Here is a 27382-nt window from a genome sequence, read left to right as displayed (position 1 = left end):
GATAGATTGAAAAGGGTTGGGGCGTGGGAATTGGGAAAGGGACAGGCCCCTCTCTCTGACAACTCATGTTGAGATTTCCGGGAAAGGGAATCCACAGAATTTGGCTTTGACTTCCCCAGAGGATCTCTTGATTCACGGGAACATTGCACATACCAATGCCAGTTAAAACGGGAATAGCAAAGTCTTGTTATTCTGGGATTAAAAGAATCACTCAGGCTCAAACAGTTCAGCTGTGGCCCTCAACCATGTAAAAGAAGCAGTGAGAGATAAAAAGACATCCTTTAAAAGTGGAAGTCAAATCTAGCGAGGTAAATAGAAAGGAGCATAAACACTGCCAAATTAAGTGTAAAAATGTAATAAGAAAAGCCAAAGAGGAGTTTGATTAACGGCTAGCCAAAAACTCCAAAGGTAATAACAAAATGATTTTTAAGTGAACAAAATGATCAGAAGCAGGAAGCCTGCTAAACAACCAGTGGGGCCCCTCAATGGTTGAGATACAAAAGGAGCGCTTAAAGACGATAAAGTCATTGTGGAGAAACTAAATGAATTCTTTGCTTCAGTCTTCACAGCTGAGGATGTTAGGGAGATTCCCAAACCTGAGCTGGCTTTTGTAGGTGACAAATCTGAGGAACTGTCACAGATTGAAGTGTCACTAGAGGAGGTTTTGGAATTAATTGATAAACTTAACATTAAACAAGTCACTGGGGCCAGATGGCATTCACCCAAGAATTCTGAAAGAACTCAAATGTGAAGTTGCAGAACTATTAACTATGGTTTGCAACCTGTCCTTTAAATTGGCTTCTGTACCCAATGACTGGAAGATAGGTAATGTAATGCCAATATTTAAAAAGAGCTCTAGAGGTGATCCCGGCAATTACAGACCGGTAAGTCTAACGTGGGTACCGGGCAAATTAGTCGAAACAATAGTAAAGAATAAAATTGTCAGATACATAGAAGAACATAAATTGTTGGGCAAAAGTCAACATGGTTTCTGCAAAGGGAAATCGTGTCTTACTAATCTATTAGAGTTCTTTGAAGGGGTCAACAAACATGTGGACAAGGGGTGGGAAGAGTTGGGGTGGGGGCTTGGGGAAGGGGTGGAGTGGGGGCAGGGCCTGGGGCAGAGCGGGGGTGGGAAGAGGTGGGGTGGGGGCTTGGGAGAAGATGCGGAGTGGGGGCAGGGCCTGGGGCAGAGGTGGGGTGGGGGCTTGGGGAAGGGATGGAGTGGGGGTAGGGCCTGGTGCAGAGGTGGGGTGGGGGCTTGGGGGAAGGGGTGGCGTGGGGGCGGGGCCTGGCACGGAGTGGGGGTTGAGCGCCCCCCCAGGAACAGAGGAAGTCGGTGCCTGTCCGATTATTGATATGAGAGAGAAAGGATGGCCCAGTGGGAGTGCTAGGTTCAATTCCTTGCCCTGCCACAGGCCTCCCTGTGTGACCTCAGGCCAGTCATTTAGGTTCAGATCCTTAAAGCAATACCATGAACCCTTCTGGACCGAGATCACCAACGAACTCAATGGCAATTAGGTGCCAAAGTACCTTTGGAAGATGTAGGCCTTAGTCTGTCTGTGCCTCAGTTCCCCAGCGAGACCACTGATAGACTGTGAGGCGCTCAGATGCTATGGTGACAGCAGCCATGTCATTACCTAAGATGGAGAGAGTTGCACAGGGTTTGTCTACCTGGGCCAGGTTCTGATTTCTGCCTCCTTTGGCTGCAGTATCGTTGCGGGAGTTACGTGACCCCGCAGCGCTGACGTTCTCTCAGATGGTTTATACGCTAGCTGGTCCGTTACAAGCTCTGTGGACCAGAATCAGCCTCTCAGCCCACGCAGCCACTCTGTTCTTCTCCCCGCAGCGTGTGGGACGGCGGAGGTGGCTGACATCTTGTTCCTGGTGGGTGAGTCCTGGAGCGTGGGGGAAGGGAACTTCCGGCTGATCAAAGACTTCATCTACAGTTTGGTCCTCTCCTTTGAGAACGTGGTAATGGGCAGAGAGGGTGTTCGGCTGGGAGTGGCGCTCTACGCAGAGAAGCCAAGGTAGGAAAAACCTTCATTTCCTATCAACACAGAGAGTCTCTATGTCCCACCTCTGTCTGGCAGTGAGGCTGGAGTGGATGTATGTGAATCATAATCCATTGAAAGGCGCATTCAAATTTAAAACAGGAAAGGTGCATTTAAAAATACTGGGGCTTGGTCTGAGGCCTCGCCAGATGCCATGGTGATGGGCAACTGGGGTGACCAGACAGCAAGTGTGAAAAATTGGGAAGAGGGTGAGGGGTAATAGGCATCTATATAAGACAAAGCCGCAAATATTGGGACTGTCCCTATAAAATCAGGACATCTGGTCAGCCTATGGGCAATCTTATGCACCCCTAGCTCTGGCGGTGGTGTTTGAAGGCTTGGAGAGCTTATATTGAATGATTACTTTCATTTGGCTATTCCATAACTCAGCAATGAGATTCAGCTACAAGCTGAAGCCTGGAACCGTCCCTCTGCCATCCAAATACGCCCCCCACTTCCAAAATGGAGGATGACCATACCCTAGATCCTTACACAGCAAAGACACAGCGATCGTGTGCTGGTAGCTGACATGATTATTTAAGGGTTGGGCTTCTCGTGCATTTTCCAAGTTCCGATCTGCAGCCTGCTGGATGGGGGTGACAAAGGCCCAGATCCTCACAGGTTTCCTCAAACTGAATTCAGTGGGAGTTAGGGGCCCGAATCCGTCTAAAAATCTGGCTCAGAGCCAGCAAGGGGGGTGTCCCTTGTCCCAGTAAAACTGTTTTGGGGAAGCTTCCCAATGCTGCCCTCAGTTCCATGCATACAGGCAATGGCATTCGTAGCCTCTTCGTCATCTCCCTTCCTGGTGAAGCCAGTGGAGTTGCGTTGACATAGAACTGGCATCCGATTGAGGAGAACCAGTCCCAGTGGGCTTGCATGCTGGAAAGCACCATCACCCTCCGTAGAGTTTAATAAAGCTTTTTGGATTCAGCTCGGTTATTTCGCACGCCCACGTGGGGCTGTAAAATGGCGGTGTAGGTGCCTGAGCCCGAATGTCTACACCGCCATTTTACAGCCCTGTGAGCCTGAGTCAGCTGCCATGAGCCAGCTGCGGGCGTTGAATTGCTTGGTAGACAGACCCTTAGAGTCATAGATTCCAAGGCCCGAAGGGACTGTTGGGATCGTCTGGGTAATGCAGGCCAGAGAACTTCCCCCGAATAATTCCTAGAGCAGATCTTTTAGAAAAACATCCACCCTTGATTTAAAAATTGTCTGGGTTGGAGACTCCACCGTGTTTGACTGGTACTAGTGGTAGCTGCCTTACCCCCCTGGGCCCCACCCCTGGAGATCAATATCCCTCATTCAGTGGCATGACATTTCAGTGGGAAGAAGGGGAGCAAAGAGAGCTGGCGTATCCGCCTGTGATGTCCTTTCACTGACCCTACGTGCCCTCTCCTCTCAGAAGGAGCTGAGGTTTGGAGTGCTGGCCTATGCCTTTAGATGTTGTATTGTATGATCTCTATTGTGATTCACGGGGGATGCAAAATAAACACTCTCTTTCGCGCCCCCCTTTTCTTCCTGCTCCCAGGATGAGTATCGAGTTGACGGATTACGTCACCATTGAGGAGGTGCTGGTGGCCGTCAGGGAGCTCTCGTTCCAAGGGGGCAGTGTAAAAACAGGGGATGCCCTGGCGTTTGTGGCCCATGTGGTCTTCAGTCCGGCAGCAGCAAGAGGAGATGCAGCAAAGGTCAGTCTGCCCCACATGGTCATGGGGTTGAACTCAGGACTTCTGCATCTAAGAGCATGAGCCTTGACTGCTTGAGCTAAAGGAACAGCTTTGCTAGCTTGATGGCAGTAGCAGACTCAGGAACCTCTATACATGGCTTAGCCTCTAGAGGGGACAAAGAGTCACCCTGTGTTAGGGCCGGTTACGTGAAGAACAGCTGACATGGTGAATGGATTGTGTGTTCCTGGAGGGTCTCCTTGGAGAACATGTAGCCCAGCATGGCAGAGCAGCAATGAAATCGGGCACCGCTGTAATTTCTTATTAAAGAAGCCCTCTTCTGACTAGGTCACCTGCTTCCCCAAACTGAAATGCTGCATATTTCTTTCCCTGCTAGGGACTTTGAATTCTGAAAAGCCTCAAATTAAGACACAGTAGTTCTTGTTTGCTCTGCAGACCCACAAGAAACCGGGCAAAGGGAACGTTGCGCGGCCTGTCTGGCCCATTCTTCTCAGCTGACTGCTACAAGGAGGTTGCTACCAAGGTGGCGCCGAGGAGTGAGCAGTGGGGTACAGAGCCGCTCACTCCAGCCTCTGTTTCTGATCTGGCCCTGGTTGATAGTGGCTTAGAGTGGTTACCATCTGATGGCTCATTGCTGGTCTCAGGACAGTGGGCCATGGTCCTGGTGTCTGAGATGCACTAGCTGGGCAGTAGAAGGTGCGGGGAAGGAAGCTTGCATGGATGCGATTCCTATTCCGTGGAGAAGCAGCAGACTCCCCTTTCCAGGGTCATCAGCCTGGCTCCTTCCTTGCCGGGCTCTCCGAGGAAGCGCCTCATCCGCCGGTACAGCACGGCGGTCAATCGCAGTATGTGGCGCAAATTGCCCACGTTGGACACCCTGGTTACCTGGCTGTGGCTCTCCTTCCTTGCAGATCGTTGTTTTAATCACAGATGGGAAATCTGCCGATTCTGTTGAAGATGCGGCTGTGGCGCTACAGGACAGAGGCGTGACCGTGTTTGCTGTGGGTAGGTATGGTAGAAATGAAGACGTTGTGTTTTGTGTATACATGGTGGAGTGCACACGAATGCGTGCTACATACACTATAGGATCTACACCATAGAATACTGCATAGACCAAGGGCTATACACTACAAAATATCGCGTATCCCCCAAGGGAATACACAGCAAAGGGAAATCCCCCAAGGGAATGCATCTACGCCATGGGAATACACCTCTGAACACTGGGTCTGATTCTCTGCTCCGCTTTGCAGGAAGCTGTAAATGGCGACGCCCGGTAGAAGGCAATGGCGAATCAGGCCTCTTGTTTTCCCTTCCTTTCCCCACCCCCGCACCTTTAGGAATTAAGAATGCCGACAGGAACGAGCTGAGGAAACTAGCTTCCACGCCCGCCGAGGAGCATGTGCTTTACACTGAAGATTTCCACTTGCTGGGGAACGTGTCCCCTAAGCTCTCTCGAAGGCTCTGTGTCACGGCCTCCGAGCCTCCGCGCCCCACCAGGCCGGCTATGAACGGTGAGTCTGGGCCCCTGCCTACTCTTATTTTCTGTTAGGTTGAATCAGCCCCTTTCTCTGGGGGGGGCTCCTACATCCCATTAGACTTCCTCTCCTGCATCCCATTTATTCGCATCGATGGATTTTTAGGGCATGTGCGATCCATAGGGTTTGGCCACACAGCATTTATACCCTGGGGCTGGCCCATTTTAGCTGTTTCAGGCTTGTGGGGCTCACGCTACAGGGCTGTTCAATTGTGATGCAGATGTTTGGGCTTGGGCTGCAGCCCAGCTGTGAGACCCTCCCCACTCATGGGGTCCCAGAGCCCAGGCTCAGGCTGGAGCTGCTTGGGCATTGCCAGCAGATCGAGGGACGTGATCACTCCCCTCTATTCGGCACAGGTGAGGCCTCATCTGGAGTACTGTGTCCAGTTTTGGGCCCCACACTACAAGAAGGATGTGGAAAAATTGGAAAGAGTCCAGCGGAGGGCAACAAAAATGATTAGGGGGCTGGAGCACATGACTTATGAGGAGAGGCTGAGGGAACTGGGATTGTTTAGTCTGCGAAAGAGAAGAATGAGGGGGGATTTGATAGCTGCTTTCAACTACCTGAAAGGGGGTTCCAAAGAGGATGGATCTAGCCTGTTCTAAGTGATGGCAGATGACAGAACAAGGAGTAATGGTCTCAAGTTGCAGTGGGGGAGGTTTAGATTGGATATCAGGAAAAACTTTTTCATGAGGAGGGAGGTGAAGCACTGGAATGGGTTACCTAGGGAGGTGGTGGAATCTCCTTCTTTAGAGGTTTTTAAGGTCAGGCTTGACAAAGCCCTGGCTGGGATGATTTAGTTGGGGATTGGTCCTGCTTTGAGCAGGGGGTTGGACTAGATGACCTCCTGAAGTCCCTTCCAACCTTGATATTCTATGATTCTATGATGTCTACACTGCAATTAAACAGCCGCGTAGCCCAAGGCCCGCGAGTCCGTGGCAGCTGACACGGGCCAGCGGCGGGGGGTTAATTTCAGTGTAGACATACGCTTAGAAAGCAGCCAGCCGCCAGTGCATCTGGTTTGTCATTCAGAGGGCAGTGACCACACTATGGTCACTATGGTGACGCTGGATCACAACACTGGCACTCAAGAGAGGAGCGACAGCAGGAGATGAGGGCTAGTAGCTGCCTGTGGCTGGAAGCCCTGCCTGGGATATTAGCTTCACCCCATCCAGGGAACAGGATTTGCCTCTATCCCAGGTCCTGGTATGATGCCCACTGAAGTCCAGTGGGGTGAATAACTGAGTTTTCAGTTTTGTGGCCGAACCAAAAAAGAAAAAAAAAGTTTCAGGTTGACTCAAGAAAGAGTCCAGTGGAGGGGAACAAAACTGATTAGGGGGCTGGAGCACATGACTTATGAGGAGAGGCTGAGGGAACTGGGATTGTTTAGTCTGCAGAAGAGAAGAATGAGGGGGGATTTGATAGCTGCTTTCAACTATCCTAAAGGGGGGTTCCAAAGAGGATGGATCTAGACTGTTCTCAGTGGTACCAGATGACAGAACAAGGAGCAATGATCTCAAGTTGCAGTGGGGGAGGTTTAGATTGGATATCAGGAAAAACTTTTTCACTAGGAGGGTGGTGAAGCACTGGAATGGGTTACCTAGGGAGGTGGTGGAATCTCCTTCCTTAGAGGTTTTTAAGGTCAGGCTTGACAAAGCCCTGGCTGGGATGATTTAGTTGGGGATTGGTCCTGCTTTGAGCAGGGGGTTGGACTAGATGACCTCCTGAGGTCCCTTCCAACCTTGATATTCTATGCTTCTATGATGTCTACATCTGGTTTGTCATTCAGAGGGCAGTGACCACACTATGGTCACTATGGTGACGCTGGATCACAACACTGGCACTCAAGAGAGGAGCGACAGGAGGAGATGAGTCATCCCATATCAATTCTCTAGGACAGCTCCATAGGGGTATGTGTGAGATATTTAGATCCTGGCACAGATCTAGAGCCCAGCTGCTGGTCCCCTTCAGTCTTACCAGTTGGTTTGCTTTGGCTAATGTTTTCTTTTTAAGGCTATCTCTGGAAGGGGAATGGCAATTTTGTTAATAGAGGCCCTCCCAGGAGGCCTGTCCTGCAGCGTCTCTAACAACCCAAATCATGGAGTTTTATTTCCCCACCTGCTTTTAGTGGAGAAGATCGTTGGTCCCCGGGATTTACTTGTCAGCGAACAAAGTTACAGCTCTTTGAGGCTGACCTGGACTCCTGCCACAGGGAAAGTGACGGAATACCACCTCCTCCTGAATTCAGTTTCCACTACCGGGCAGCTTATTTCTGAAGACCAGCGGCAGGTAGACATCCTCCTTTCCCTGAGTTTGGCACATGGAATGTTTGCCATCCTCTGGTTTTCAGAGACTCTGAGTGTGATGGCTGCCATCTTGGCCAATGTCCCAGGGCAGGACACGTTGCCCACTTTCTGACCGAACAAAACCGAACACCCTTGCCCCGCCCCTTGTCTGAGGCCCTGCCCTGCTCACTCCACCCCCCCCTCTCTCTGTCGCTTGCTCTCCCGCACCCTCATTCACTCACTCATTTTCACCAGGCTGGGGAGCGTTGGGGAGGGTCCCTTTCTGACCAGGTGTTTGGTTGAAAACTGGACGCCTGGCAACCCCGCCTGGGCAGGTGGAGGTTCTGAGGCTCCCCACAGCGGCTTGGGCTCCCTGGGCAGCTCTTACCATGGCCCGGCTCTGGCTTCTGGCCTGGCCAGGTGGCAGGGCCTTAGGGGGAAGGGGAGGTGCAGGGGGCGGGGCCTCATGGTGAGGGAGGGACTAAGGAGCTAAAATGTTCTTTCTGCCCAGGGCCCCAATAAATCTTAATCCGCCTCTGCAGAAGACCAAGGGGCTGGGCTGCGCTGTCCTGGTGCAGGATCAAACCGCTTCCACTAGAAGAGGCTGCCCTTTACGAGTGGGGCACAGGGGTGCTTGTTATGTCTGTTGGTAATGGGCCAGGTTCTGCTCCCAGGGATGCTGGTGCTGCCCCATTGAGAGTGGGCCTTAGCCCAAAGGCGGGGAGGGTGCATTGGGGGAAGACCCTGTCGTGTCCAGCTGTAAGATCTTTCTCATTTCAATGGATGGAAAATACCTCGAGGGTCAGGGGGATGATTGCGATGCTGATTTATAACCACTTTAATTCAAGATGTGGATTTGCCATGTTCAAGCATCAGCTTATCTTTTGGGGCCATCTTTTTGTTCTGCGTTTGTGCAGCACCTAGCACCCGGAGGTCTTGATCTATGGCTGTGGCTCCCAAGCACGATAGAAATACTCGTGTGGCTCGTGTTACTGTAGTATCTGAGCACTTTCCAATCTGCAACGCGTGTGTCCTCACAACACCCCAGTGAGGCAGGGCAGGGCTAGTATCCCCATTATACAGATGGGGAACTGAGGCACAGAGAGGCTAGGTGACTCACTCCAGGTCACAGAGGGAATCTGGGGCAGAACAGGGAACTGACCCCCAGTTTCTCAAGGGCCAGGCCAACACCCGGAGCCACTGGGCCATCCAGGCTAGCGATTGGCCAGGATCCCAATTTGTATAGTTCAGGGGTCTGGTTAGGGTGGATCAGCACTCAGAAGTTCAGCTCTTCACCCCACACGGGTAGTGAATCACGTCCACACACGCAGACGGTGGTGGGAATTGAATTGGGGGCGTTCAGCACCCACAGCACAGCCACTTGAGTTAAAGCAGCAGCTCCGTTAACTGTGGGTATGTAGAAGGCGCGTCTCATCTCCGTGGCCGGCCACTAGAGGGAGCCATAATTACAGCCATCAAGGCCACCTATTACCTCTGTGCTGGCGGGAGAGGGGCAGGGTTAATCGAATTGCTCTTTTCTGTCCCGAATCACCCTGATTCCTTGGTCTGGAGCTGAGGCTGGAAATCTCATGAGCAGGCTCTCTCAGAGGCATCCTGGTGTTTCCAGTCTTCTAATGGGTAGAACGTGAGAACAGCCCACTTCCTTGTAACACGCTCGCTCTTCTGCTTCCAGTCTTTGGGGCATCGGGGCAGTACGGAGCACGCTACCGGCGCGTAGCCAGTAAACAATAGTAATCTCTCATCTCATCGGCCCAGATGCCACCACCCCAACTCACAATGAGCGGTACTCTACATAGCGTTTGATTTCAGTGGGCCCACTCACAAAGTAAGGGACGTCTCAGGGTAAGAGTAGCAGATTCTGGTCCAGCATTCAGTGTTACCTTGATAGTTATTAATATTTACGCTACAGTAGCCCCAACCGAGAACCGGGCCTCATTGTGCTAGGAGCTGTACATGCACATAGCAAGAGACAGACTGCTCTGGAGAGTTTTTCTATCCGAATAAAACTCAGAAATAAATATTCAGCCTACATTTTTCGCTTACCAATTTCATCCCCTGGCTTCAGATCCAAAGGCCTTTGACATTAATGGAACGTCTCCCACTGACTTGAGGATGCGGCCTTGGATCAAACCAGGTTCTCCTTTGTAATGGCTTCCCCTTCATGGCGTTTACATCCTTGGCTGTAAGTGTAGAGAGGGAAAATCCCCTTCCGATGCCCAGCCAAATCAAAGGGAATAGATCCTGCTGTCAAAATGCTTGAACTCCTGAGCGGCATTCTAGCACCGTCCTTCCAGATCTGCATGGCTCGTTGCGGAACTCCTCGGAGCCTGCTTTGCCCAACAGCAGCCGGCTAAACGCCTCTCTTCTCTTGTCTGTGACAGATTGTTTTGGATGGCAACAAAAGCACCGTGCTGGTGTCAGACCTGAAGCCCGACACGAACTATTCCTTCACGGTCCTGGCGGTCTACGCGGACGCCCGCCGGGAGTCAATGGCCGTCAAAGGGAAGACAAGTGAGTGTAGCCTTTGGAAACTGCTCCCCTTGTTATTTACGGTATTTGTTGGCGTGTCCAGAAGCCAGCCTGGAAACGGTGTGTGTTGGGTGCAGCCTTGGAAGCATCCGATACTGTCTGGTTTAGTGAATCATGGTATCTTAGGGCTGGTCTACATTAGCGGGGGGGAGGGGGGTTGATCTAAGATACGCAACTTCAGCTATGAGAATAGCATAGCTGAAGTCGACGTATCTTAGATCGACTTACTTCGCGTCCTCACGGCGTGGGATCAACGGCCGCCGCTCCCCCGTCGACTCCGCTTCCGCCTCTCGCTCAGGTGGAGTTCCAGAGTTGATGGGGAGCGCGTTCAGGGATCAATTTATTGCGTCTAGATGAGACGTGATAAATCGATCCCCGATAGATCGATTACTACCCGCCGATCCGGTGGGTAGTGAAGACGTACCCTAATTTATCAGTGATGGTGTCCGATTTAATATAATTTCCAAGTGTCTGAGAATGTTGAGCTTGCTTAAGTCATGGCTCTGCAAGTTGCTCTGTGCATTGGGTCCCTGGGGGCTTAGCACTGGTACAGTGGTCTGCTCATGGGGGCAAGATCAGGGACTTATTTTTTCAAGGAACTCTGTCATGCTCCACGTAGTCCTGCACTAATCCATAGCAAGGGTGCAATTCACCCCAGTGCACGGCTTCGTGTTCCCCTGAAGCTCTATTTTGAGGGTGTCAGTGGATTTAGGTCGTGTCATGGCCGGGTACTGGCTGTCTGCATGCAGGGGTGAATTTCACCCAAGGAGAACACCAAAGTGGCACGATTATTATGCTCCTGAAGTCAGGAAGTGACCTAAGTGAAGGTCACTCCTGCCCCTGCTCTAGGAGCTGATCTGTGCATCAGGCTGGTCCTCTGCACAGTGGTGACTTTCACCCAGTCACCTGAGTCCCTGAATCCTGGATCATCAGACTGGCAACACAGCAGCTTCCTGTGGGACTCTGCTTAAGACACATTTTAAATCATTTTATCGGGATTTCCTCTGTACTCAGATTCGACATCGCTCATTCATCTGCTGTTACGTTACTGCCTTCCTTTAAGAGCCAGTTTCCCAGTGTCAGAAATATAGGCCCAAATTCAGGCCAGGTGCCACACCAGCAAGACTCCCGTTTACTCTGGGTCTGGATTTGGCTGACTGGGTGCGTCTTGAACCAGGTGTCGCTGCACGGCTGGTGTGTTAAGGAGTTGCACCGGTTCAGCTCCTCTGTTTTGCGTGAAGCGTCTAGTCTGCTTTTTCCGAGGGACCTTCTTTTTTGAGTGGTGTCTGTCTTCTTGAGGGAGGAACTCAGGCAGGATTAAATAAATAATGAGTCTTAGATTCATAGACTCAGACTTGAAGGCCAGAGGGGACCATCATGATCATCTAGCCTGACCTCCTGCACTTGCAGGCCACAGAACCTCGCCTACCCGTCCCTGTAATAGGCCCCTCTCCTTTGGATGAGTTACTGAAGTCCTCAAATTATGGTTTAAAGGCTTCAAGTTACAGAGAATCCACCATTTACACTAGTTTAAATGTGCAAGTGCCCCGTGCTCCATGCTGCAGAGGAAGGCGAAAAACCCTCTGGGCTTCTGCCAATCTGACCGAGGGGAAAATTCCTTCCCGACCCCAGATCAGTTAGACCCTGAGCATGTGGGCAAGACCCACCAGGCAGCAGGGCCAGCTTTAGGCCGATTCAGCCGATTCGGCTGAATTGGGCCCCGCGCCAAGAGGGCCCCGCGCTGCAGCTGTCCACCCCGCCCCCAGCTCACTTCCCCGGCCCCTCCTCCCCTCCCCTGAACACCCCGCCCCCTCCCCTGGCGGGAAGTCTGAAAAGAAGCAGGGGCGGGCCGGCAGCACAAGGTAAGCTGGGGTGGTGGGGGCGGGAGAAGGGCTCCGGGGAGGCGCAGCCCATTCCCGCAGGCCCCAGCGGCTCTGGCCCGGCTTGGCTCCAGCCCGGCCCCCGCGGCCCAGCTCCGGCTCGGCTCGGCCCCCGCGGCGCGGCCCGGGTCGGCTCCGGCCCGGCCCGGTCCCCGCGGCTCAGGTCGGCTCCGGCGCTGCTTCCGCGGCGCGGCTCGGGTCCCCCTGCGGCGCGGCTCGGGTCTCCCCTTCCCCCCCCGGCGCGGCGCGGCTCGGGTCTCCCCCCCCGGCGCAGCGCGGCTCGGGTCTTTCCCCCCCCCCCCGGCGCGGCGCGGCTCGGGTCTCCCCTTCCCCCCCCCCCCCCCGGCGCGGGTCTCCCCTTCCTCCCCCCCCCGGCGCGGCTCGGGTCTCCCCTTCCTCCCCCCCCCGGCGCGGCGCGGCTCGGGTCTCCCCTTCCTCCCCCCCCCCCCCCCCGGCGTGGCGCGGCTCGGGTCTCCCCTTCCTCCCCCCCCCCCGGCGTGGCACGGCTCGGGTCTCCCCTTCCTCCCTCCCCCCCGGCGCGGCGCGGGTCTCCCCTTCCTCCCCCCCCACCGGTGCGGCGCGGCTCGGGTCTCCCCTTCCCCCCCCCCCCGGCGCGGCTCGGGTCTCCCCCCAACAACCCCCCCCCCGGCGTGGCTCAGGTCTCCCCTTCCTCCCCCCCCCGGCGTGGCACGGCTCGGGTCTCCCCTTCCTCCCTCCCCCCCGGCGCGGCGCGGGTCTCCCCTTCCTCCCCCCCCACCGGTGCGGCGCGGCTCGGGTCCCCCTGCGGCGCGGCTCGGGTCTCCCCTTCCCCCCCCGGCGCGGCGCGGCTCGGGTCTCCCCCCCCGGCGCAGCGCGGCTCGGGTCTTTCCCCCCCCCCCCGGCGCGGCGCGGCTCGGGTCTCCCCTTCCCCCCCCCCCCCGGCGCGGGTCTCCCCTTCCTCCCCCCCCCCGGCGCGGCTCGGGTCTCCCCTTCCTCCCCCCCCCCGGCGCGGCGCGGCTCGGGTCTCCCCTTCCTCCCCCCCCCGGCGCGGCTCGGGTCTCCCCTTCCTCCCCCCCCCCGGCGTGGCACGGCTCGGGTCTCCCCTTCCTCCCTCCCCCCCGGCGCGGCGCGGGTCTCCCCTTCCTCCCCCCCCACCGGTGCGGCGCGGCTCGGGTCTCCCCTTCCCCCCCCCCCCGGCGCGGCTCGGGTCTCCCCCCAACAACCCCCCCCCCCGGCGTGGCTCAGGTCTCCCCCCCGTGCGGCTCGGGTCTCCCCGTCCCCCCCGCGCGGCTCGATTCCTGGGGGCGTGGCTTGCTGCAAGCCCCGCCCCCAGGAATCGGGCCCCGCTCTTGCTTAAGCCGGCCCTGCAAGGCAGATACCTGGGAAAGCATTCTCTGTAGTAACTCAGAGCCCTGCCCATCTGCTAGTGCCGTGATAACGTTTCCTTACATGCACTCGCCAGGAATAAGATGGAAGGTTTTGGTGGGAAAAGTAAAGTCACACGATGTATCTTCTGATCCCCGCCAGTGAGCCGGAGGCAGGAGCTGTAGCTCTGGCTGGTTGGATCAGTACCGAGGCACGTGAGCAGGAGTGAAGAAGCTTCAGTGCATGTGCCATTGCAGCGTTGCCCCGCCTCCAAGCTAACGCTACCCTCAGTAGCGTCAGTGGCAATGCCTTGGGGTAGAGATCCCCTAGAATTCCTAGCTCTGTACTAAGCAGTGGTGCATTATGGGTGATCCTGTAACATTCTCATGCTACGACATTCACTTTGCCCAGGTGCCAGTGACCCTGCAAGGTGTGCATGAAGCAAGGAACTAGGGATGTTAGTGAGGGGATGGAAGGGAGCATGGGGGATCTAGGGTGACCAGATGAGAGACGTGAAATATCGGGACGAGGGGGTTCCGGCGGAGCCAAAAAAAAAAAACCCCAAGAGATGGCGGCGGAGGAAAAAACAAAAGCAAAAAAAAAAAAAAAAAAATCAAGAGCCGCTGGAGCATAGGAAAAATTTGTGGGGGCTGCGCACCCACCGGCAGCTCCCCAACCCGCCCCCCTGTACCAGCTCGCCTCAGCTCCGCCTCCTGCCGCGTCCTGCTTCTCCCCCCTCCCTCCAGCACTTGCGCCGCCATACAGCTGATTAGTGCAAGCCTGGGAGGGAGAGGGGAGGAGGAGGAAGGCGGCGTGCTTGGGGAAGAGGCGGGGCCAGGGCGGGGATTTGGGGAGGGATCCAATGGGGCAGTGAGGGGGCGGGGTTGGGGGTGGGGCAAGGGTGGGAATTTGGGGAGGGATGCAATGGGGGAGGAAGGGTACGGAGTCGGGGTGGGGCCAGGGCGGAGTTGGGGCAGGGGAGGCCCGAGCCCCCTCTACCTGTGCGCTGGAGGGCAAAATATAGGGACACTTTGTGTCCCGACCGAACGAACATTGGTCGGGACACAGGACAAACAAGTAAATATCGGGACAGTCCCGATAAAATCGGGACGTCTGGTCACCCTAGGGGGATCTGATACTGTGAGAGAAGTGTCTGTTCACTGCTATATCCCTTCACCCTTGGAGAACATGGGAGTTTCTCTTCTTTGTAGGGGGTCTTTGCTGTGAGGCAGCCCTGACCCTTAACCTCTGGGTCCCTTTTGTGTCTTCAAGCGCCCTTACCTCCAGTGACCAATTTCCGGGTCATAGAAGAAGGACTCTCCAGCCTCAAGGTAGCCTGGACTCCTCCCCTGGGGAAGCTTGAAGGCTACAAGATCTACATGCCCAGATGTAAGTTGTGATCTGCTAGGTTTTCACACCAGCGTCAGGTATTTTCATGGAAGTCCTGATGCTTGGGAAAAGCAACATCCCCACTTCCGGAGCTCTGTCCTCTAAGGCCCAGCCCTGGTATCACAATGCAGTGGGGATCCCATGGCATCGCTGATGTGTCTGGGTCACCCTGGGGCGACGTGGCGTTGGCCTCCCCAGGTGAGTTTGGAGCCTCTTGTAGAAAGCAAGGTAGTCCCACCAAGGCAGGGGCTTTCCTTTGCAAACCCAGACGGTATAATTCTGGGGCTGCCCCGCGTCTAATTCTCTGACGCTGACAGTAGACTGGCAAATATGCCGTGCTCCTCTGTTCACAGGTGTCACTCACCAGGGTGTCCTATTTGGTTCTGGCCCCTACAGCAAACAGACCCGGGATGACCTATGAGCAGATTCTAGGCGGCGACGTCACCTCTCACGTGCTTGGCAACTTGCAGGAGGATAACGAATATACTGTCAGTATCTATGCTGTGTACCGCCAGGGCCCGAGCCAACCGGTGTCCACTACGGGGAGAACATGTAAGAGGTTTGATTGCTGAGGTGGCATTCTTAACTGCACTGGAAATCGGGCTCACGCCTGCTCTCCTTTGCACGCTTGCTCCTGCTCTGACGCTTGCCCCTGTGCACATGTATACTTTTCTTTGCACGCTTGCTGTCACGCCTGTCCCCGTGCACATGTATGCATTTCTTTGCACGCTTATGCTGCTGTCATGCCTGTCTCTGTGCACACGTATGGTCTGTGCATGCTCGCTTCTGCTCTCACGCTTGCCCCTCTGCTTAGGCGTGCTCACACGTGCTCATACACACTCTATGCCTATTCTTGTGCTCTCTGGCACATTCAGACCTGCTCTTCCATCCATCCCAGTGCCCCTGCATGCTCCCCCCTGCTCCCACCCCCCATTCTTGCTCACATTCCCCGACACGCTCACGCTGGGAGATTGCTCTCAACCGTTCAGCCTCCGCTCCAACCCATTCCATTTAATAAAGGCTCAGTCAGACTCTCCTCTCACTGTCTGAAGTCAAGGGAAGCGGCAGGTGTTTGACATTTTTGACGTCCAGCACTGGTTTAGCTGCCTTAATATGGACTTAGGAGCCTAACTTTAGGAACTGTTTTTTTAAAACTCTAGGCCATCGGGGTTACTTGAAGCATCACCTCCACTCCTCAGCAGTGACCTGTTCTTGATGTTTCAGGGAAAGCCCCACCCCCTTCACTCCTTATAACTCCAAGCCCATCCTCAGAGCTAGGTGGGAAATGGTTTTCCCAGCCTGGAAAATGGTTTGAGATTTCTAAAACGTTTCCTGTCCCGAATCACTACATAAGGGGCTCGGCATGTCTGGTCTGAGGCCAGGGTCTAGAAGAGGGAAGCTAACCCCGCTACAGCCTGTGCTGTGGAGAAAGAGGACTGCTCTGCTGACAACGTTCACTATAGCTAGTTGCTGTCTGGGCTGCATGGCCCCGCCCTTCATCTGAGGGGGCAGGGCTATTGCTCATTTAGGCTCCACCCACCCACCCAGACTTGACATTTCACGAGCACTCGATTACATTGTTCCGGATCTTCCATTTCATGGAAGTCGTTGGGATTTATGCAGAGATTTACCCCCGCTGAGAGTCTGGCCTAGTGTTTAAAACAAGCAGCCTTCCCCTCTGCCCCCTCCCTTCATTTATCCACTCACCCTGTGTGCCTTGCTCTCTCTTTAAGCCCGGGCCTGCTCCCTGCCTGCAGATCTGTTGGCATCCCAGCACTCGGTGTAAATCAAACCAGATTGGTGCATCAGCGGCGCGGGCTAGAAAAAGCGACCGTGACAACTTGAGCAGCTGGCGTCACTGCAGCTTGGGCTCCGAGTGGCTGTTCCTGATGAGTGGACTACAGCCTTTTCCTAGATGCATTAAAACCGACAGGCAATGAGGGAACGCTTCGAAATCCCTCTCCCCGCTGGCTAATGTAGGCGGGAGGCAGCCCACGGTTCCTTCAGAGCCATCGGTTGCATGGGCTGTAATGTAGCTTCTCTGAAATGTCTCTTCCCTTTAACCCTTCCAGTGAAGCTCCTGCCAGTGAAAAGCATCTTGCTCCAGAATGAGACGACTGACACCATCCAGGCCAGGTGGACCTCAGTTAGGGGAGCATCAGGATACAGGCTCACCTGGGTGTCGGCAGGTACAGTCTCCAGGAACCAGAGGAGCGTGTTATTTTCATGATGCTCTGTTAGCAGCCTGCATCATTATTGGATCTGCTTTTGCTCTTGTCATCACCCCTGGGTGCAGGTTCCCACCCAAGCTTCCCACAATACAGCTTGAGATTAGAGACAGACCTGGTCAAAATCCTGACCCTAAACACCTGGGATCTGAATCCAGATCTGAGTTTTGCACGGGGGTCTTTTCTCTGACCCTTGATTCAAACACCCTTTATGCTGTTCTTAGGGGGAGAAGTGTTAGAAATCCAGATTTTCTTATTTTATTTTTGTCCCGCAGGAAGGATGGTTTGGTGGTTAAAACAAAAAACAGGGAGTCAGGACACTTGCGTTCTCTTCCTGCCCTGTGACTGACTTCCCGGGTTGTCCTAGGGCAAGTAACTTCTCCTCCGGGTGCCTCAACTTCCCTAGTTGTAAAATAGGGATAACACCACCATAAGGGGTGATTTAGTTGGGGATTGGCCCTGCTTTGAGCAGGGGGTTGGACTAGATGACCTCCTGAGGTCCCTTCCAACCCTCATATTCTATGATTCATTCAATGGTATCTCTGAAGCACTTTGAGATACCCAGGTAGGAAGGTGCTTTAGGGCAGTGGTTCTCAACCAAGGGTCCGGGGCCTCTTGGGGGGCCACGAGCAGGTTTCAGGGGAGCTGCCAAGCAGGGCTGGCATTAGCCTCGCTGGGGCCCAGGGCAGAAAGCCGAAGCCCCATTGCATGGGGCTGAAGCCCGGGGCCCTGAGCCCTGCCAGCTGGGGCTGAAGCCGAAGCTGGAGCAACTTAGTTTTGCGGGGGCCCCTGTCACATGGAGCCCCAGGCAATTGCCCTGCTTGCTACCCCCTAACACCAGCCCTGGCTTTTATATGCAGAAAACCAGTTATTGTGGCACAGGTGGGGTGTGGAGCTTTTATAGCATGTTGGGGGGCCTCCGAAAGAAAAAGGTTGAGACCCCCTGTTCTAGGGGAGGGTAACGTAGCACCATTCCTGCTACTGTGTAATAAACTAGTAATGAATGGATTTCCAAAGTGCGAATAAACACCCCAAATTGCAGAGATTTAGCCAGTCCTCTCGTTTGGGTTTGGATCATTTGGCTGGAAATCAGGAGAGCAGGTACTTGTGGGTCAGGGATGGTCTTTTTTGTTCTGCGTTTGTACAGTGCCAAGCACTGTGGGGCCCAGACCCATGGCTGGGAATACAAATAATAATCATTTCTTTTCCTTCTGGACTTGTTCCTTAAGAACAGGCTCTTGCGTGGTACCTCAACCCCCCCAGAAATGCAGCAAAAGGTGTGTGGGTCTGTGTCTCTGTGTGTATTCCTGAGTTTCTTTAAATCTCAGGACTCCTGGGTCCTATTCCTGCTGATGCACTATGCGACCGTAGGCAAGTTATTTTACCTCTCAGTGCCTCCTTTTCCCCATTCGACAACTGGGGAGAAGGCTAGATGAACTGGCCAGTGTATATGTGTCACTACTGCCCTCTTCTGGACAGAGTCAGAAACGTTCTACTGTGTGTCATAGGCGCTGCATCGCGTTCCTAGCTAGAGGGCAATTTGTGTGTGTGTGTGTGTGCGTCCATCGTATCCACTGTCCGTAATCAAATCCAACCCCCGCAAATTTTCCTGACACACAACTTTGTGGCGGACCCCCAGAAGGGAACGGGAGCATTGGGCGTTGTCGTCGTAACTCATACACATTCGCCCCTTTGGGGATTAATACAACAGGGGTTGTTTTCCCACCCTGCTTGTAGAACGCTGGTGTGAGGGATAATTCTACACTGCAATGTTCATCCCAGGGAACGTGTTTCCCTGGACCGGGCTGATTGTTCTTTCCCATTTTCCAAGACAGAGAATAGATTAAAATAGTTGCTCATGTGGAGGGTGTGTTGGTGGAGCAAGGATATCACTGGCACAGACAGGAAAATGAGGAGATGGCACCCCCTAGTGGCTGAACTAAGAATAGCATCCGTTGGCTTTAGGCATGCAAGAAGAATGAATGCCACAGTAACTTTTAAGAGTCATGGACATGTGAGATTTGCCTGTCTCCTTCCAGCTAAGACAGGATTGTCCCCTGCAGATCAAATAGCTTTTTAGGCTGAGCATGCTTTGCGTTTTGTGATATTCCCTGGAGGAGAGGAGCTGACCCTTTCCCATCCTTCCCAGAGCTCCACAGATATTCCCAGCCCTGCTCTGTCCCCCCAACCTCAACTTCCTGCCTTGGGGTAGCCATCCGTCCAGCCAAGTGAGATGGCAGAGGACTTCCTTGAGAGCCCGTGAACAGCACTGCCCCCAGCTGGGCCCCTTTTGAAGCAGACAGGCTTCCCCCCTTCTTCCAACAGGAGTGAAGCATGTTACCTGCCCAATCACATGCAGCTGTCTGTACTTTGCTGGTTTGGTTCATTCTCCTTGTGCCATTGGGGCACCCTAATGACTGACTGGCCCCCAGGAAGTTTGGGGGGGATCAAAGCTGCCATATGTCATTGTTGTTATTTATGTTTACAGTAGAGCCTCTAAGCCCCCGGCGAGATCAGGGCCCCATTGTGACAAGTCCTGGACAGTCAGCCCTGCCCTGAAGAGCTGACAATCTACATGCATGAGACAGAGAAAAGAAATATGATCATCTCCATGTTATAGTTGGGGAAACTGAGGCACAGAGCAACTGGCCTGCCCAGCCAGTGTAGAGCTGGGGGGAGAAATCTGCAGCCCACCCCAATCCTAAGGGGCAGGACCCAGGGAGGCTGTAGCAGGGGCCGGAATTGAACCTAGAACCTGAGTCCCCATCTAGGGCCTTCACCACAAGACCAGCGTTCCTCTTCTTTCTTTCCTACCTGAGCTGAACACGTGTTAGGGTGACCACCGATGGGTCTGACTGTTGGTCGGTGTGAGGCATTTAATTGGTGGTGTCCTGCATGCTGTATTCTGGGGGGTGTGGGAAAGGAAGGGGGGAACCAGTCACAGGTGAGTGTCCCTCGAGAGCTAGACCTGGGCGTATCCAGCTGTTGTCTCCTCTCCGGTGCAGAGGGCAGTGTTGAGACCGTGAACCTGGACGACGCTTGTACTGACTACATGATCCCGGGGCTGCAGCCTGGGCTGGAATACACCGTCACCGTCAACCCCATCTTTGGGGACATGGAGGGGCCGGTGGTGAGCAGCAAGGCAACCACTCGTAAGTGTCCTGGGGTGGGCCAGCGGGAGGGGAAAGGCCTGGGAGGGCAAGTGGATGCGATTGTTCAGTTCAGGTAGGCGAGACCTCAGGCATAGAAAGAAGAGGGACTGGGGGTAGGGGGGCAGCGAAGGAGGGAGTCAAAGGGGCTGAACGGGCGGCTGGGGACATGGGGGTGGGAGAAGATGAGTAGCGCTGCTGCCCAGGAAGATAGTCGAAGGACACGTAAGGGGAAGGAAGCCTACGGGGTCACAGGATTCCCTCTGGGGATGCCTGGCCTCGTTTCCAGAGCAGGGGATGGGGAGCCAGGAAATGTGGGGTCTAGCTCTGCCACTGACTTGCTGATGAACAGGGGGCAAGTCATTTTGCCTTTCCGTGCCTCAGTTTCCCTATCAGGAATACTGGGGGTGATGTTAGTTATCCTCCTTTATGGAGTGCTGTGGTGGTGCTCAGGTGCCACGGTGATGGGCGGCAGTGTAAACTTCTAAAATAGATGATCAGCCAGGCTTATCCCTGTGTTGCCTGTACCCAGGTTGGCTCCCAGGTCTTCCGGTCACACACACCCACCTCCTAGCCAATATCACCCGTGGCTGACAACCTCCCTCTGGTCTCTTATGCATAGAGCAGCCTGGTGCATTGTGGTTTTTCTTAGGTCCCTTAGGACCTGATCCAAGTCCCCCTGAATTCAGTGGGAGTCTTTCCACTGCTATTGCATCCGTCAGACCCATAACCCGTTCCGCTTACTCACGCTGCTTGGCTCTCTTTCTTAAAGTGGCATCGAGCGCTGTGCAGACCCTGAAAGTGTCCGACGTAACAATCAACTCTGCCCTGCTCTCCTGGAATTCAGTGGCTGGGGCCACTGGGTACAGAGTGGCTTGGGGCCCTACTCCGGGTAAGCTAGCGTTTATCGAGCCCGTAGCGCGGACAGGCCCCCTCCACCCAGCATTTAATGCAGCGCCAAAGCTGGAACAGCGAGCTCATAAAATCAGGGAATGGCAGATGTCGAGGCAGCTCCGGCACTGGTCACTTGCCCACGTTGCACAACCTTAGGGTTGCTAACTTTCGAATGGCACAAAACCAAACACCCTAGCCCCGCCCCTTCCCCAAGCCCCCCCTTCCCCAAGGGCCCCCCCCCACCCACTCACTACTTTCCCCCTCCCTTGGTGGCTCGCTCTCTCCCACCCTCACCCACTTTCACTCGGCTGGGGCAGGGGCTTGGGGTGTGTGAGAGGGTAAGGGCTCCACCTGGGGGGTGCGGGCTCTGGTGTGGGGCTGGGGCTGAGGTATTCAGAGTGCGGGAGGGGGCTGCGGGTTGAGGCAGGGGGTTGGAGTACAGGAAGGGGTGTGGGCTCTGGGGTGGGGCTGGGGATGAGGGGTCCAGAGTGTGGGAGGGGGCTCTGGAGTGAGGGCTCTGGGCTGGGGCTTGGGATGAGGGCTTTGGGGTGCAGGAGGGGGCTCCAGGTTGGGGGGGGGGTCTCAAGGCTGGGGCTCGGGGTTGGGGCACGGGCTTGCCTCGGGCGGCTCTGGGTCAGCGGTGCTAAGGCAGGCTGCCTGCCTGTCCTGACACCGCCTTGCGCATGCCCCGGAAGCGGCCAGCTGGTCGCTCTCAGGCTCTGCACGCTGCTCTCACCCGCCAATGGAAGTGCGTGGCCATTTGCTCAGGGCAGGGGCAGCGCGAGGAGCCCTGTAGCCCCCCCATGCCTAGAACCCGGACCTGCTGGCTGCTTCCGGGGGGCAGCACAGTACCAGGACAGGCAGGGGCTAGCCTGCCTTAGACGCCCAGCACCGTCGACCGGACCTTTAACGACCCGGTCGGTGGTGCCTCCCGGAGCCACCATGGTCCCTTTTCGACCAAGTGTTCCGGTCGAAAACCAGACACCTGGTCACCCTACAACCACCCACATGCATCGGGGCAGGGAGCTCGTTTCACTGCCGGTCCTTTGGGTCCAATTCTCAGTTCCATTAAGGGCCCATTTGGCTGCTCTAGCAGCAGAAAAGCTGTACCAAAGTGTTTCGATTCCCTTGCTGATGTTTTGTAAAGGTACCTTCAGCAAGAGCAAAAAAACCGAAGCGTTTGATTCTGCAAAGGCCTAACCCATTCGGTCCGGGCTTTCCTGTTGCTCCCTGGAGGCTGGATTGGTAGAAATCCAGGGCTTTGATGGGGTCTTTGAACTTCTCTGGCCTGCGTTATACAGGAGGACAGATTAGATTGTCAGAGTGACCCCTTCTGGCCTTAATATCTATGAACTTTACTCGCTGGCTCCCAGTCTTCCTCCCGCCCGCTCCACTTGCCAACATTGCTTACTCTTCAGCTTCTTTTTCTTCCCGCCAAAAGAATTCTTCCACAAAGACCGACCGCGGCAGCTGGCTCTGAACAGCTCCACCACAGCCTACCAGCTCCGAAACCTGGCCCACGACAGCGAGTATGTGATTTCCCTCTATGTGCTCTTTGGCTCGGCAGAGGGGCCTGGGATCACCACTTCAGCCAGGACGTGTGAGTATACGCATGGTGCGGAAGTGGTGCCTCTCCTTGCCCGGGGAGCTCAGGTGCCCGGTACATACCGACAATACAGAGAGCACCAAAGGGCCCTGGAGACGCAAGTTTAACCTCTTGTGATCAGAGCCTTTCATTCCAAAGCGTTATACAAACTAGCTGTACCCCTGCCTCTGGAATGCAGCCACCTCTGGGGTAGAACATGACAACTTTAACACCACAGAGCAGCAATACACCACAGTCTGGGACACAAACAGAGGAAAAATACTATAGCTAACTGAAATATAGGGACAATTGACAGTACATGCCAGTGTTGGAATTTGACTCTGAGGTAACACCCATTCTCTTGTGAAAAGAGCAATGGATTAAGTGTAAGCAGAGTCAGGATGAGCTCTACCCTGACATCTGGTGGTGAATTATGGTGAGTGTGGAAAAGAACTCCAGGGGCTGATCTTGTTTGCATAGGCACACCCACTCGCCTGGCATGAAACAACAGCAACTCAAAGTGGTTACTTCGGCTGGTGTGGGATCCCCAGTTTTCTCTGTTATTGGGGCAGGAAGAATAAAGTTTGTTACCCTGATTCTGTGAATCAAGGCCAGTGAAACTGTTGTATGACAGAAGGACTGAGTGAGTCCTTCACCATTACCTAAGTAGCACTTGCTTGACAAGGGGCATGGGTTACAAAACCCAGTGAAGAGAGAGAGGATGGGACAGGTATTTGTATCTGATGGTATGGGCCCCTCTCTGAGGGGTTGAAACACCAATTGTACTATCCCTGATCCCGCCCACCGGTTACCCACCCCTCATTGGGGACATTGCAGTCTGTATATACTATGTGTGCTGCCCAGCCCCAAAACACCAACATACCCCCATACTCTGTATGTTACCCCCAATGACCAATAACTAATGTTTCAAATTTCTGTATCGTTTATTTCTTTTAAATATTCTCCTCTCTCCACTGTTGAATATCAGAGCTAACTTTGATTCCATTAGAAGTGTAGTTACAGACTGCTGAGCTGAATTCACTTTGGGCCAATGGTGCACTAGTACCGGGGCTCCCCTACTATGAGCTGAAATTGCTAAGAGCTGAAATCACTGAGGCTGTGTTAACTAGTGGGGGAGCCTGAAGATATATTGCTAAGCAGCTGCCAGAGCAGTTCGTGGGACGGCGGGAGCAGCTTTATTGAAACGGAACCCCTAGATACAGAACCCGGCCCTTGTTGCTGCCAACTTAGATGGGCAGAAGGGTTACATAAGTATGGCCAGGACTTTTGTTTTATATTTCTTCCAAAAGGCAACACCACATCCAGCAGTACAGAGCCTCTTAATGCCCTGGCGGGGCGTTGGGCTCAGTACCTTGCCAGCTACTGAGTCACCAGTAATACTCCCTGCAGTAACCCAGACGTCCTTTGGCTGTCTCCCAGCCAGCTTCTGACCCACTTAATCCGACGACGCTTGTGTGATCAGAAGGGATGACAGAATAAGATGATCCGCACCCGTGGCTTGGCAGACTCCCGACATCAGTCAAAGGCTACGAGCCAACTCCTCAGCTGGTGTGTCTCAGGGGTGTTCCCGTGAAGGCAATGGAGTTACGCTGATTTACACCAGCTGAAGATCTGGCCCACGATTTCACAAGAAGGATATCAGCGGGACTGTATCCCTGGCTGACCTACAGCAGCGCAAAGATAAGATTGCCACCATGTCCTTTGAAAGTCACTGTTCCCTAAAAGTCACTCCCCCCGGCACTGTTAGCAGTGAGAACCCTGAGAGGCGCTGGCATTTACTGAGCACATTACTAATCAAGACATCAGCTAACGTCACTTTCCCCTGGCAGCGCCGCTTGGCTACGTGTCCAATTTCAAGGTAACTTCCTACACGAGCACATCCATCTCCCTTGCATGGAGTGCCACAGCTGCAGCCACCGGATACCGAATCTCCTGGAGCCCAGAGGGAGCGGGCAGAGGTGAGTGCAGATCGGGTGCCATGATTTGCTGTTGTCTGATGTGTGTAGAGGACGTTCAATCAAGCTGGCGATGCAGGGTGTCTGCCCCCACGGAATATTGCCTGGCCACAGGAGATTGCTTTATTCTAGTTCTCTGGGCCTGCACGGCCGATATCTGCCGAGCGAATGCTCTGAATTTCTGGTGATGGGTGTGAAAAAGCAGCCTGTGCCAGGCTGTGTGTGTTACTGCCAGAAGGGTTTGAACCTTCAACCCTCAGTGCTAAAAACATGAGCATTCACCAGCTGATCTGAAGGACAGAGACCTCTAGGGTTTAGCTATAGCTCAGGGGTTCTCAAAATGAGGGTCTGGACCTCTCAGGGGGTCACGATGTTATTACATGGGGGGGTCGCAAGCTGTCATCCTCCACCCCACTTTGCCTCCAGCATTTATAATGGTGTTAAATATATTTAAAAGGGTTTTAATTTATAAGGGGGGGGTCGCACTCAGAGGCTTGCTATGTGAAAGGGGTCACCAGTACAAAACTTTGAGAATCACTGCTACAGCTGACTCATTAATCTCATGCATGGACCAGCCACTAGAGGGGGACAAAGATCCACGTGCGCCAAATGTAGTTTACATGAGCTCCCCCTTGTGGCCACCAGAGTAGCTGTGATTTGTGAATATGTCAGGGATTGCGGTCTTGTCTTAATTGGTTTGGGAAATCATCGTCTCTTACTCTATTCGTAGAGGAATCAAGTGTTGTCCTTGAGGAATCCCATTCATTCCAGGGGGTGTTCCCCAGTGGAGATTTTGGCGGGTTTCCAGACCCTTTATGCCACTGATGACTTCTGGGCCTGGTACCAGTCCAACGCCAAGGGGGATGTGGCTACAGAGTACGAGGGCTAGCTGTCGGGAAACCTTTCCTCATTCAGCCTCCATTTGCCTTTGTTCAGTTGAATCCCTACCCTCCTACTTCTCATCCCTGGTGCTTCTCTAAATGACTCGCTTCCCCCCACAACTTTGTGTTTACCCCCTTCCCCAGAGACCCTCGGAAATAACACTACTGGGAGGAAAAGTGGTACCCTTTGGAGAAGATCCACTGTTCTTGGTGAATTATATGCACTGTGGTGTCCTTGTCCTTTCAGGAAGAGGAGTTGCCAAGAGCCAGTACCTGGGCAGCAAGGGGCTTGCTTATCACATTGAGCATTTGCTGCCTAATACCCACTATACACTTGGTGTTCGCGCTATGTTCAACAAGTCCGAGGGACCAGAAGTGACTCTCACTCACCGTACTGGTGAGTTCTGCTGTAATGACCCTGTCTTGCATGGGACAGCATGGTTGGAACCTACCACCTTCAACAGAGACCCTTGCCACTTGAACTAAAGGAGCAGCCCTGTTAACTTGCAGCAGTAGAAGACTGTTATCCTTGAGAGGGATGCAACACACATTCTGCCAGTGTGTTATGCTATCCCTTCATAAATAGGCAGGGCTGGATTTAGGCCCTTGGGAACACTCAGTAACATTATACATGGGGACCCAAATCTTTCAGTCTCTCTCTCTTGTCCAGCTCAGTTCAGCAGCAGGCCCTGTTGCTCCTTGTGGGATGTGGAAAAGCCCTGCAAATTGTCCCTCCTTCCTTTATGGCAGACGTCACGTGTTTCCAAGGCTCCTTTGTGTGTGAGTGAGAATGCCCCTAGAGCGTGCAGGGCTGAGGACCTGCTGTGTTTGGAACAACTGGATTTTGAAACCCATGGGTAATATTTTTAGGCTGGTGTATAGCAAAATCTCATTATAATGTTCTTTAGCCTTTCTTCTTTTTGAACCCAATGGGGGAACTCCCTGTAGAAAAGTTGGTCTGTTGATAAGGCATTAAGTGAGATATGCCCAGAGGGTGTATACCTGCTGCTTCTGGCGAGGATCATGTGAGATCAGGGATATAGCCCTGGGCGTACCATGGGCTAGACTCTGATACTCTGACTCACGGTGAGTAGCACCTTTCTCCAGGCATAGAACCACGGACGTCAGCAGGCTTCGTCATGGAGTGGGGTGTCATTCAGTGGCCGGAAAGATATCGGAATCTGACTCCGATCTCCACATTTCATTCATTTTTGCAGCCTCGCTCGCAGACTCAAACCCCATCCTGACCGTTCGGGATTTGCGGATCGTCGACATTGGAGTAAACAGCTTGAAGGTCTCCTGGAAAAGGACCCCGGGTGTAACGCACTATAAGATATCCTGGGTCCCATTCAGCGGTAGGCATCCTACTCCATCGGCCATATAAAGTCTAGTGAGCGAGCGCCGGGGGTCCCTGGTATGCTGGAGGTAGCTCTCAGCTCACTGTTCCTGTGCCTCTTCTCACAGGTGCTCGAGGACAGACTGTAAACTGGCAGAGTGGGGTCAATGCTTCTAGGAAACTTGGGGTCCACACCCAGGCTCGTAAGAGTGGGCTGAACGCCTGGCATGGGGCATCTTTTGTTCCTCTCTTGTGCTCGTGGTAACTTGGTTTGATTTCCAGGTATAACCATGGTCCCTGGAGGAAAAGCTCCTCTTGACTGAACCTGGATTTTTGGCTTCTGCTCAGTTATTCCACCAGCTCACAAGTATGTTTGTGTGTTGCTGGATGGGTGGGCGTCCTGGGCCTGGATGGGTGTTTTGAATCAGGGAAGGGGCTCCCAAAGGATCCTGCCCTTTCTCCCTTTCACTGCTGCTTGGCATAGGCTTTAGAGGATAGGATTAATATTAAAAATGATCTGGACAAACTGGAGAAATAGTCTGAAGTAAATAGGATGAAATTCAATAAGGACAAATGCGAAGTACTCCACTTAGGAAGGAACAATCAGTCGC

General features: G+C 53.9%; 1 protein-coding gene across 15 annotated transcripts in view; it reads left to right on the top strand.

The window, feature by feature from the left end:
• LOC101937181 (collagen alpha-1(VII) chain-like) overlaps window positions 1-27382 on the top strand; it is a 216523-nt gene that overhangs the window by 25530 nt on the left and 163611 nt on the right. For all 15 annotated transcript variants that reach the window (XM_065552743.1, XM_065552766.1, XM_065552759.1 and 12 more), the window contains exons 3-17: window positions 1850-2030; window positions 3583-3742; window positions 4651-4744; window positions 5077-5250; window positions 7403-7563; window positions 9962-10091; window positions 14606-14722; window positions 15119-15274; window positions 16795-16911; window positions 19956-20102; window positions 20872-20991; window positions 22435-22593; window positions 24429-24557; window positions 25683-25832; window positions 26653-26790. In XM_065552743.1, the coding sequence (XP_065408815.1) occupies window positions 1850-2030; window positions 3583-3742; window positions 4651-4744; window positions 5077-5250; window positions 7403-7563; window positions 9962-10091; window positions 14606-14722; window positions 15119-15274; window positions 16795-16911; window positions 19956-20102; window positions 20872-20991; window positions 22435-22593; window positions 24429-24557; window positions 25683-25832; window positions 26653-26790 (2133 nt within the window). The remainder of the gene's footprint in view (window positions 1-1849; window positions 2031-3582; window positions 3743-4650; window positions 4745-5076; window positions 5251-7402; window positions 7564-9961; window positions 10092-14605; window positions 14723-15118; window positions 15275-16794; window positions 16912-19955; window positions 20103-20871; window positions 20992-22434; window positions 22594-24428; window positions 24558-25682; window positions 25833-26652; window positions 26791-27382) is intronic.

This window comes from Chrysemys picta, chromosome 1 (genome assembly GCF_011386835.1).
Source record: "Chrysemys picta bellii isolate R12L10 chromosome 1, ASM1138683v2, whole genome shotgun sequence".
In the NCBI taxonomy this organism is placed as follows: domain Eukaryota; kingdom Metazoa; phylum Chordata; order Testudines; family Emydidae; genus Chrysemys; species Chrysemys picta.
This window is presented reverse-complemented; position numbering and strand designations above follow the sequence as displayed.